The 12928-nt window shown below is 43.0% G+C and overlaps 1 protein-coding gene across 1 annotated transcript; it reads left to right on the forward strand.

Moving 5' to 3' along the window:
- Positions 1-3: 3 nt before the first annotated feature.
- nucks1a (nuclear casein kinase and cyclin-dependent kinase substrate 1a) lies at positions 4-11975 on the forward strand (the record flags this gene model as incomplete). The annotated part of the gene is made up of 6 exons (XM_008304369.1): positions 4-65; positions 1226-1272; positions 1385-1537; positions 4806-4955; positions 6762-6914; positions 9278-11975. Coding segments are annotated over 6 exons (819 nt in total), but the record flags the coding sequence as incomplete, so codon positions are not given.
- Between the last annotated feature and the right edge of the window lie 953 nt (positions 11976-12928).

Raw genomic sequence — 12928 nt, forward strand, 5'->3', positions numbered from 1 at the left:
AAGAAGGTGCGCACAGCCCCTCGTGAGCCCAAGCACAAGCGCTCAAAGAACTCACAGGATGACAGGTGAGCCCTCAGTTTACATTTTTATTATTTCTTTAAAAAAAAACATCACATTTCCAGTTTAGGCAACACTTGGTTATAAAGAGGAGCAGGTTTGGATCTCTGGGGATCCAACAGCAGTTTCTTTGTTATCAGGTGAATCCCACCAAAGGCAGGGAGGCTCAGTCAGGACGTCGTAGGGAACCAGGCTGTCGGCCTGAGAAGGGGGCAGCCCTTAATAGGGTAGAGAGTAGAAGAAATGGGTGCTTGATCAAGTGCATGGGACGAGAAGAGACAGCCAGGTGCGCTATAACAGTGTGTCATGTGGAGCAGAGCTGCTGGAGGGAGGAGTGTGAAGAAAAGGAAGCTCGGCTGGAAGCGACCGGGGAAGGCGGACGCGCTAAGTTGAATTAATCATTAGTGGGATGTGCTATTTTCCATTAAATCTCAATTCGTATGTAGTGTGAATGCTGCTGTTTGGACAATTAATGATTTGATTTTGTGAAGGCCACAAAAAAAATAAAATAAAAATCAATCCGTTGTGATTTGTGTTCCCACTTGTCAGGATTGTTGGAAATGACGAGTGTAACAGGCGTTCCTGTAGTCAGCAGGATTGTGCAAAATGGCTCAAGTGCCCTTTTTTATTTATTTTTTTCCTCCAACTGTAACCAGTAGCTGTGTGATAATCTTGTGGTTTAATCAGCTTGTTGTTGGTGTGTTGCACCTATCACACTGAAATTAGCCTCAGAGCTCACGAGAACAAGACGGGATAGAGTACAATACAATGAGCCTTTATCAATCCTGCAGTGTGGAAATGTGCTTTGTTACAGCAGCACGAGTTACGATGGTCCAAGTTCCTCTAGATGTAGAGATGTTAATATTGCACGTATCAATGGTATTGCAGAGAATCTTTCATGACTAGAAACACTGATAAGGAAGTATTTCTGTTGCTAGTGGTACTGATGTAAAAGGTGGAAACAAAAAAAAGTGTTGTTTAGATTTTTTTAGATCGGCAGGCAAATTAAAAATGTTTAAATAATGAGACTAGCTGCTGGTCTTGTTGGTATTTATTTGGAGTTCATATAGAAACTGTGTCCTGCTGAGGAACACCAGATTATCGTTCCACCACTTACTAAAGACTGTGTTTTTGTTTTTTGTTTTTTTCCCCCCTAATCTGGACTCAGTGAGGACTCTGATGACAAGCTCTCCAAATCCAAAAATGATTCAGCAGGTAAGTCGGCCCGATTCAGACACTCGGCGAGAACAGCTTGAGTTTGATTAGTGTGCAGTGGATGCCAGGGGAGAGCTTGGCTCACTGAGTTCCCTCTGTGTCGCTGCTGCAGATGACTTTGGCAGCGACGACGAAGACAATGACTTTGGAGAGGAGGAGGATGAAGACGGAGGAAGCGACTACGAAGAAAAAAGAGGGAAAAAGGGAAAGAAAGCCAAGGTGGAGAAACCCACCAAGAGGGGGCCGAAGAGAAAACGGGGTGCAGGTAACTCCTGTTTATCTGGGTTTTTTTATTTTATTCTGCTTTTAACCCACTTTTTCTCTGCCTCGCTAACACTTACCGTGGCTCATCTTTTCCTGGGAACAGCTCATACAATGGCTACAAGTAGACAGAACGCAAACATGTCTTTTGTGCAGGGTTATGAAATTAAAAAGAAAACGGTAACGTCTCTTTCAAAGCTGGAAAGAGGGTTAATGTCCGTCTACTTTGTGGGATTTTAGGGTGTCTCGTGTGTGCATGCAGATGTTTATCAGACTCTGTTAAATTTAAAAAGAACACATGATTTGAAGTTTGCACATTTAAATTGTGTAAATTTGAACTCCGTGCCTGTTTGAGATGGTTTTAGATGTGAAGCACAGCGATAAATAGATCTTGTTAAATTAATCATTAATTCTCATTCAGTTGAGGAAGAAAAGTCAGAAAAGCAGATTATTTTATTTCATGTTTAATTAATAAATACAACAACAAAACTGCTTGGTCTTCGTACTTGCGTTGCTTTTGATAAGCTCGCAGGAAAAACACAGATGTGATGTTGTGACCTCAGTTAATGCAAAGAGTCTGAACTGTCTGTGTTTTCTTTCTCAGCAATTTGTATTTTGAAAATGGAAGTTAAAAAGTCTGTGGCAGAAATAAACGGGCGGTTGATGCGGACCCAACTGGTCAGCAGGTGAACGTTAGCTTGAGAGGCTGAATAATTTGATCAGCTCAAAGGGAAGCTGCTGCTGATTTGTCATCAGAGCGAGTTTACGGGGAGTGCTGCTGTGTAAATCTGAAAAGGAAAAGTAAAGAAATTAGGGGGATAGAGCAGCTATGTACAAATCAGAGCTAAATAAGGCTCTTTACCTGAATTCAGTGTGCATCCCAGAGGCAAACGAGGAATACAGTTGTTCCCAAAACGCCTCGCTTGCTGAACAGCTGCTTCTCGATCCCCAAACGCCTCCTCCATGTAGGCTACAGGAGAGGCTAACCAGTTGCTGTGCAGAAGAGAGGGGCTTATATTTACGTAACTACTTCAAGATTTCCATGTTAAAGGAATAATTCGGCTTTTTAGGGGGAAATGCTCTTAGTCAGAGATTGGACATAACCTGGATCCTAAACTCGTTTAACATCCTCGTTAGGCTGTTTATGAATTAAATTAGATGCACGGTGTTAATTAGTTCCCTTTAAAGATGCTGGAAGGTTTTTTTTCTGGACTTGACTGCAGATGTGAGAGTGGCGATCATTTCAATTCAGCTTTTGTTTAAACTCTGAATACGCTGAGGTGTGGAGATCGTGTTTAAAATGCAGCCGAGTGAGAAAGTAAAAAGGTGAACGTATTAATCTTCTCATAAGCAAGCAGCCGGCAAGAAAACAAATAACTTGGCCGAGTGTCAAACTGTGAGCAAAGTTTAATGTTGTGCAATTTGCTCTGATAGAATACGACCATGTGCTCTTGATTCATATGAAAAGCTTTTATTGTTATTTTTTATTATTAAAACAAGACCAGAAGAGTTCAGTTTCAGTTTTTCAGCGGGCAAACCTTTGGTCTGTGCAGCCGGATGCCATGTTGTAGCTGCCGGGATGCTTCTCTCTGAAACAATAACGAGAAGAATTTGTGCCGTTGACTCTGAAGTGCAGCGGGTGAACGTCGGATTCAAACCTGAGCGCCGTGGTCGATCTCCCAAACATGCTGGCAGTTCACTCCCCCCGCCTGAGTGTGACCGATTGAGTCGTTCACCGCCGATATTCCCCGACAGGCTGACACGCAGCTCTGATTTATGACTGTAAATGGAAGCAGCGATGGATCAGTTAGTCCACTGAGCTGAGTTGATTATTGCTGACAGCATCTCAGCGTTTTGTGATTAATCTAGTGACCAGATAACGGTCTAAACAATGCCTTCATTTATTATGATGATGATGATGATGGAGCTTCCATTTTGCCTTCAAGGGATCAAGAGGGAAATCTGGGGGGTTAAGCCGAGTGTATTACCACTCGTTTAAAAATATCTGCTTTTATATTTCTGCCTCATCAGCGTTCAAATGAATAATTAACCTCTCCAGACACAATGGCTGTGTGCTGTTAATGATTGCAGTGGAACCAGCATTGTGGGCCTTCTGATGCCCTACATAGAGTAAAATGGCTCACACGCAGTGCTCCACTGTGGCTTATCAGTACAGTTTGTGGTCGTATATGCTCCATTTAAAGGCAGTGGATTGCATTGTATTGTCACCTACATAAGGCGACACCACCTGGTTAACACGCTGCCCAACCCTGAACCCCACAGCTAGTTCACAATGGTGTGTTTTCTATTATATATGTAGGTGTACAAATCCATGTTTAAATGACCACCATCACTCTGGCTTTACTCAGCATGGTTGTTTCTCTGAAAGACTGAATCTGGCCATTTTGAAGGACGTGACAGCTTGTCTGCACGGTCTGATACGGGAGCACAAATATCAGAATTCACGCTGAGTGGACGCTCCACGCCTGAACAATTCTTACTGTTATTTATGGAAATTGGTGGCATTTCCAGCAACACCGTCAACTTGCACTTAAATAAAAAGTGTGTTGATGTGTTTTTTAAGAGGTGCTTCGCTGCATGAGGTCTAAACTAACAAAGAAACACGTCTCATCTAGAATTACCGTTCACAGTTTACATCTTTGTGTCTGAGTTGTGTTAAATAATGGCCGAGAATTAGTTTGTGCAGAACGTTATGATGCTGGATTTTTAAAAAAGACCATTTTTATCCTACATTTGTGTCCAACTTTATCATAATTTGCCTGTGAATTCTTGGATTGTGATCAAAAAAACGAAGAAAAATGAGTTTACAGGGACCTTTAAAGACCAGAAAATGATCGGTTCTTCTTTCAATCCAAGTGAACGCCTGTGCCAAACGATGTCCTCGAGTCATTCTGCACTCACAAGAATGGGATGGATGGACCAGCAAGCCAAGAATAATATATGTAGTTTTGTCTTTGCATTTGCTGCAAACATGAACATCTTGTTGTCGGAATTTGAAGTAACACAAACCCCAACGCAAAAGAGAATCCCTCTGTGTTGATAACAGGGAAAACTGCCAAAGTAGCACATACAAGTACATTTGTTTTATTGAGGTTTAGATTTATAAACAATGGCAATAACCGGAAAAACTGCTGAATATTGGCTCAGACAATGGGATGGTTGTTTACACGTGGTTATCCCGACGTGTGTGTGTGGTTCTTTGTTTTACCTGTTTTGAGTCATTGTGTAACGGTGCGTGTCGTCCCGTGCAGATGACAGCGATGATGACAGGGAAGTGAGTCGAAAGCGTACGGTGCGCCAGGCGGCTTCCAAGGCTGTATCCAAACAGAGAGAGATCCTGCTGGGGGACGGAGGGAGCGAGGACGAGGAGCACGAAGACCAAGAGGAGTCCTACATGGACCGTATGTACAGAACAGTGATAAGAGCCATGATGGTGTTTTTATGAACCAGCACATGGAACGAATGTTTGCTGTTTGATCGAGAAGTACACATTAAAAGATGCTTTAGATTTGTCATTCCCAAACAAATAATTCCCAAAGAGGCTGCTAAAAAATAATATGACATCCAAGGAGGATTTAAGGGATAAGAAAAAATGTTGTCAATAAACAATCAATTCATTGGAAGTACAGTGGACATTTTCAATATTCTAACACAGTTGATGTTCTCCTCTAAATCAGCTCAGTTACATCCGATAAACACCAACTTCCAGAGCAAACGAGCGGCGGTGTTCGACAGTAAATAACTTGTAAAGTATTAATTTCCTCGCAGTGGTTCGATATCAGAATAATCTTCATAACTGATCTGCATAATGGACGAACTTGTTTACTGTAGTTAATGTTAGTCCAGCTGCTGGAAACAGCTGCTCGTCTGGAACAGATGTCCACAAACACTCATCAGTCCAGGTAATCTGTCAGTATTTGCTGCCAACTCTGAAATGGATTCATACTCCGAGCAGGGCGTCGCTTCATCACTGGAGTTTGAACGTCGTTGGAAGCGTGTAATCAGGAGTCTTGCTGCTCCTGAAGATTAGCAGTGCTAGCGGCTACAGCTGCTCTCTGACAGACACTCAGCTCCCTTCCTGTGTTAGCATTTAAAAACCACAGTTTAGCATTAGCCTAGCTAGCTAAACCAGACACCCATCGGCCACCTTTGTGCAACTCGATGCTGCAAAGATCTTGAACACACCTGTCACAGTTAGCAGCTAGACAACATGGAGGTCAGCAGACACACTCCATCACATGAAACAATGAGTTGTGGTTTTTGCATGATCTGACGCAGACTCTGAAAGCAAGCAGACCGCCACACGCTTCTATTCTTACTGCAATAGATATGCATCAGTTGGCTATGCAGATATTTCTGAAAGGCTGTGACTTTGCACTTTTTGCACGACGTAGCAGCTGCATACAGATCGGGCTGTAGCGCCGTGTCAGTGTGATTATTTATGTGGTGTGTTTGGCACATTTGTAGCTTCCTGCTGTGTTTGGACTCCCGTTGATGGAAAGCATGCATAAATCAAAGTCCACCAGTGACTACTTCAATAATACCTCTTTTAATAATGAATTGTAAAGGTGTGGATGACGGAGAATCTCCTCACACTGTCTCTCAACAAGCATTTATTCTGAGCACCATTTGTTTAGCTTGTACGAGCAGCGTCGGCACACTTTCTTGCGTTTTTCGCAGTCACAAATTTTGGGCTGCATGCTGACGTCTGCAGAGGTGTCCATGTGGACTCTCAGTGGTTTGGGTGGATGACAGAATTCATGTCATGTGAGCGCTTGTGGACACAGAAAACCATAATTCGGCCTTGAGAGGGTCCCCCTGGTGGTGCAACCAGGTACTACAGAAAATGCACAGTCCAGTTTTTGACAGATGAACTGCTTCCCTTTGTCTACTTCGTTATTTATCAATCAACAGGGGAAGAGTTCTTGTACCTAAACTGCTAATGAAACTCATAAACACACAGAATGTTGTTCCACTGCTAGTATTCAGAAATGTAGGTGATGTCCTCTCTGCTTTATAATCAATAATAATCTCCTTCCCATGTGAATGCAGATGAAGTCGTTTTTTGACTTCAAACAAATGATTATTTAAGCGTTTCATTTGCTGCTGATCTGATGCTAGAATTGCTCGAACTGTAAACTGGAGCTCACAACTCGACCAACGTCTGCCGTTTGAGGGATTCTTACACTTTCCGTTTCTGCGTGCAGCCGACGAGTCCGGCAGCGACGAGGACTTCATGGTGGAGGATGACGATGACAGCGACTACGGTCACTCCAAGAAGAGAAGCAAGAAGGTGATTCGACGGGGACGGCCGGACAAGAAGGAGAAGAAAAGCCCGAAGCCCAGACTAAAGGCCACAGGTGAGACGTCTGATCACGGTGTGGATGCAGTTTACAGCTGCAACAGGAGTTAAGCTGATCAGCTCTGAGGTTCTGAGTCATGACGGCCTGCAATAGATCACATTGTGAAAAATGAGGTGTGCAAAGTAAAGAGGTTACAGCAGCTTCACTGAAGTCAACATTTCAAAACGTCCACCACTCAAACCTGCAAAAAAATGCATGTCTTATTGTCTTATTTTTAAATTTTTGCTCAAAATAATGCATGAAATCCAAAGTCACTTAGATTTTAAATGTGAGTTTTTTTTGAAGGGAGAGATTGAGTCAACAAATTGCATTTTTTTTTAAAAATAACTATCTGGCAGATTTTTGTGTTGCGTCACCTCTTGGCTTCGGATGTCACTCAGGACTTGCAAAACAATGACTTTCGTCCATCTTTGGCGTTTAAAAGCACAACTTGATGCCATCCAATCTGTTGTTGCAGCCGTCATAGAACTTTCTCTGTCGGTTCATGTTGTTGTGCAGAAGAAATTAAATAAACTTCTTTCAAATTGAGGTGTTTTTAAAATGGCAGCTGTAAAAGGCAGGGGTTAATAATGGAGTGCTTGATCAATCAGTACCGTTCTTCTCTGAAGAACTAAAAGTTCCTAAATTTTCAGAAAGTGCTGCCACCGATCAGGGCCTTCGAGGGATCTCAGTGGTTCTTAGTCTACAGTAGAAACACAGCTTCCCCTCCATTCCTAAACAAATCAGTTACTTCTATCTTAAACAACAGATTGATCATTATATGACAAAGCTTTGAACTGGAGAGGATACCTCCAGTTTAGTTTTTACACATTGACATCATACAGTTTGGATGGATTGGACATAAAAACGACCTTTTTGCATGTTGGTAGTATGAAATCATTATTCTGCTCTTAACCCTCTGAACCTCAAACACCTTCTAGACATTTTTGCTCAGTGTGGGATCTTATTTCACCACAGCGTACAGTCGGACACCTCTATGGAAACGACACAACCACGTCTTCTGTCCAGTATGGGGACGTTACAATCCCATAAAGCAGGGGTGTCCAGTCCTGGTCCTCGAGAGCCACAGTCCTGCATGTTTTAGATGTTTCCTTCTTCCAACACACCTGATTCACATGATCAGGATGGTTATCAGGCTTCTGCAGAGCTTGATGATGAGCTGATCATTTGAATCAGGGAAACATCTAAAACATGCAGGATTGTGGCTCTCAAGGACCAGGACTGGACACCCCTGCCATAAATCGTTTGTACGTTACAAAAGCTGTGAAAACCTGGAATCACCAACATCCATCTTATTGGACGTTTTAGGCATGGAGAAGATTTAAGCAAAGTTGGTGCCAAAACTGTTTTCCGAGGACGAAAAGACTCCCCGTGTGGATGTGTCTGGACATTTTAGATCATCAGAGTTTCTGGACATGGTCTTCACTGGAGATGAGACCTGGCTCTTCCCTTAAGGCCAGGCTGCATTCCCTAAACGTCCAATGAGACGGTCCTAACCAACTCATTATTCAGTCCCAGTTGCTCAGCCACCATTCTGATCATCAGGCTGCGATTACTCCACACCAGTTCCTTAAGCTTCTCTTGCATCAGTTCTTGTTGTTTTGGTTTTGGGTCGTCTTCCACATCGTCCTACCTCACGCTCAACCTTTAGTGCCGCTCATAGACGCATGAATAAAGCAGCGTGTGATCCCTGTACACATCTTTCAGCATGGAGAAGGCTTCTGCTGGAGTTTCTCCCAAGTTAGCCAAGACCTGGATGCTAGGTCTTCCAGGTTCCAGGTTCATGAGGAGGACGCTTGACTGGAGCCAGAAACCAACCTGTGGAAAGAAGGTTAAAGGCTGTTTGAAGAGTTGCATTGTTGAGATTTTGGGAGAACATGATGAATTGTTAATCCGCCGACCAATTCAGTTTAGTTTTATTTATGTAGCACAAATTCACAACATCTGTCATCTCACAGTGTTAAACATAGTACGGTAGAGATCTTATGAATGTTGGACAGAGAACCCAACAACCTGAAGCTGCCTTTGGATTCTCTATGAGCAACAGTGAGGGACAAAAACCTCCAACAGAACCAAGCTCAGGGAAGGCGGCCATCTGCCTTGAACAGTTGGGGTGACATTGGAGACGGGGGGCAGCAGAAGGGGTTGGGGTAGCAAATGGAGAGCAAGCAGTACAAACAGACAATAAACATTTAAACCAACGTCCTGTTTCTTTTTGAAAAAACAGTTGCTCGAGTCATCCTGAAACTATTTGACTCAGTTGTGAGCTGAGAGAGTTTTATACGACTATGAATTTAAGCAGAAGGATTGTGTTTCCATGTGTGCTCACATGACTGACAGGCTTTGGTCTCTCCCTGCAGTGACCCCCAGCCCAATGAAAGGAAAGGGGAAGGGGCGCCCCAGCACCAAGGCCGTGGAGAAGAGCTCACCCAAAGAGGAGGAGGAGGAGGATCCCGAGAGCCCCCTGGAGGAGGAAGAGGAGGAGGCCGAGAAGAAAGAGACCTCCCCCGCCCCCAAGACGACGAAGGAGGCCACAGGAGGAGAGGAGGAGGAGGAGGAGGACGAAGAGGAGGAGGACGGCTCGGAAGAGGAGGCGCCCTCTGGAGAAGACTAGAAGACGAAGCCCGTTTGAAGCCCATCCTCCACGTCTCTCTCTCTCTCCGTCTCTTCTCATTGTTTTGTTTTCTTTTGTTGCTCTGCGTTTAGAGTTGTATTTTTTTTTTCCTCTTTTATGTTGGTTTTTATTTCTTCTGGTGGCCTGGCTCAATGGTTTGAACTCGGTGTGCTTTTTTGTTTTTGTTTTGTTTGTTTTTTTTTCCATTTTCTTTTTGGCTTCCCCGCTGCTCCCTTCAACCAAGACGTTTTGCTCATGTGGCCATACAGCATATGTACGGAAGTTGTATTTTCAGCAGCCTCTCCCTCCTTCCTGTCTTCATCCTTTTCTGTATTTTACAGCTGTGTGAAACTTTCTCTAAGCTAGTGAGCGTCCGTCCTGAGTGTGAACAAACCAGTTCACTAGCGTTTCTGTTTCCCCCTCCTCCCCTGAGATTACCAGTGATCCGACGCTCCTCTTTTTTACTTTTTGCGCTGAGTAAAGCGACGTTGAGTAAACATGGCCGAAGCATTCACTCTTTATTTTGGTACTTTGTGCTTTTAACAGGGCTTTCGGTTATAAAGCGGCGTCTTCTTAATTTAATTTTCCATCATCGTCATCATCATGATGCTTCTTTCACATGAAATCGATTCGCCCCCGAGGCGCGACGTTTTGAAACGCTTGCAGCTGCTGCTTCGTAGTTGAGTTTAAACGTGTAGACCGATGAGTGTTTGCTACATGCCAGCCTGCCGCCATCGCACATTTCAGAGCAGCATGTGTGTGAAACTGTTTCTGTTCTTGTATGTTGGGCTTTCTGATGACGCTACATTAAGCAAACCCCCTTATGAAATAAACACACACACACACACACACCTTCCCGCATGGCTACAGTATCTTCTCCGTCAACCCCTTGTGCCAGGCACCCCTAAAAATCTTTTTATTTCAAGAAATGCAAGAAGAGATGTTTTTTTTGTTTTCTTTTCCTTTTTTGTTTTGTTTTTTGAGAGTTAAAAAAATGAATGTTGTTTTTTCTCCTGTTGGTTCATTGTTCTAATTCTCTATTCAGATTTTTTTTGTAATGTTTGTTTTTTAAAAAAAAGAAATAAAATGTATCTTGATTTTAAAGAAAGAAGTCGACCCTATCCAATCTGTTCTGCCTGATGGTCGGACGAGCCATCCCTCTCCCGTACTTAGCTCCTCCTGTCCTTTCATTCATTCGGCCCCCTTCGCCCCCTCGACTCCCATCAGCTTGACGGTTACTGTTGGTATCCACGTCCGTTTGTTTTCTTCAAGGCTTTCCGTTGCCCAGATTAGTATTTCACAAGCATTTTTAAATTCGTACTGAGGCTCAGAGTAGATTAAAAGCGGGCAGCTTGGTATATATCCGGCATTCATTTGTCTGTTAATGCCTTAATTTTCATTGAGTTGTGTTTCACTAGTGACTCTGATATCATCATTGGAGGCCTGAGAATGTAATCTGTCCTCAAGTTTTAGGTCTTTGCTACAAGCGGCAAATTAGGCTTAAGACAAGTCAACAATTTGTATGATCATCCAAAGCCATAAACGATCTCAAAACTAGTGACTCGGAGATCAGGTGCAGCACTTGTGAGATTATCCTTTTTTTGCGAGAAATAGTGTTTGATGTCAAAGCAAAAAAAAAAGAAAAAAAAACAACAAAAAAAGAAAAAAAAAGTTGCTATTACGATCTTGGGAAACGTGTTTTCATGTCGAGTCGACCCAAGACTGCAATAGAGTCCTGGATGTGTACAGGACACACTCGAACCTCGTCCTCGGTTCAGAAGCACATTCGATTGTTTTCCGACTGTCTTCGTTAGCAGGTTAGTGTGTTTTTCTACGTTCAGGTCCTGAATTGGCCCCCCAATCCGTACTTGTCATTTTAAGACGATTGGATATAAATATAGACGTAAAAGAGAAAAAAAAAAAAAGAAGTTTGTTTATACCAACCTAAAGCTCCGAGAGCTGTTTGCAGTAGGATCAGATGCTATCTTGTAGTTCACAGCACTGAAGGCTTGAATGAGGTTCCTCTCTATCACCCCACTGGAGGCACATGGCATAAGGCTATGAATTTCTCCTCTTTCATCCATTGTACAATTTCTTCTGTTGTACTGTTTCTGATGTTTTTGTTTTTGTTTTTTTTTTTTGTCTTATCTACCTTCACTTGTACTGGCAATGTAAATGTAAGCCAAGTTGTGATTCCTACAGGAGACCAAGTGGAGACGCTTTTGTCAGTAGTGTGGAAAAGGAACGCTGAACTCTTGAATCTTTTTTGCATGTTGTGGAAAAAGTGCGAAGCGATGATGATGATGATGATGATGATGATGATGATGATGCTGGTAATGGCAATATTGTGGTCTTACAAAACAAAAACAAAAAAAAGTATTAACGATGTTGATAATGTTTTGGTTTCCCAGCTTCTAATAAAGGCAACCTACTTTTTATACAGATTTAACTACTTGTTTTGTGACGTTGAGCTCTGTGTGGGTGGTGACTGACGCTCCAGTGGTGCCGGCGGGTCGTGACGGGCAGTACTCGGCTCCACCACTCGGGGGCGCTGTGTGAAACAGCAGCACAGTATTATTTTTTTTAACCTGCAGTCCTCTTGATTTGATAAACAGATGGCAGACATGCTAATTTCAAATCAGTTTATTACCAGTACTGCTGAAAAAACACTCATCAGTAAGAAGAGCATTAGCTATAACATAATACGTATTTCTCTAAATAAGATGCTGCACAGAGAGGAACAACCGGACAGAACAGATTACTTCCTGTCGCTGTGGAGTAAACACACAAAGACAAGTGATATTTAAGGTCACACTAGGACAGACAGCCAGCTGACAACACGGCCATCATGCCTGGAACAACACAGCTCCCAAGAAATTCAGATTTTATTCATCACCATCTGCTGTTTACAACACAGCTTTCTCTCCCTCCAGTCATTCACTCGTTCAGGTATGAAGGCTTGTATTCTTTAGCCCGGCTCACAGGACTGTGAGGTTTATCGTGGCTCTGGAGGACAACGTTTGGCTTCGTAGGTGTGGGTTTTGAGATGTAGAATTTCTATCGCAGCGTCCGACAGTTCAAGAAGTAACTAGAGAACGGCAGAGGGTTCACCTGCACGTGTGCACGCCGAATGAAAAGGAAGTCATTTTGTCGGATAAGTCGAGCAAAATGACAAAAACACAAAGTCCCCCTCTCTGTTTTATTACACTGTGTAGAATGATGTAGTGCAATATGACTCAAAAACAGTTTAATAGAAGGCTATGTGCTCTGCTGTAAAATGAAAACCAGTTAGAACGACTACACTGACAACACACCCCACAGCAGGAACCCGATGCTACAACATGCAGAACTCTTTTCATTACCGAGATTTAAATATTTTCTTTTCTCAGTATTTTGG

Source organism: Stegastes partitus, unplaced genomic scaffold, assembly GCF_000690725.1.
Source record: "Stegastes partitus isolate 25-593 unplaced genomic scaffold, Stegastes_partitus-1.0.2 Scaffold2203, whole genome shotgun sequence".
NCBI lineage: Eukaryota > Metazoa > Chordata > Actinopteri > Pomacentridae > Stegastes > Stegastes partitus.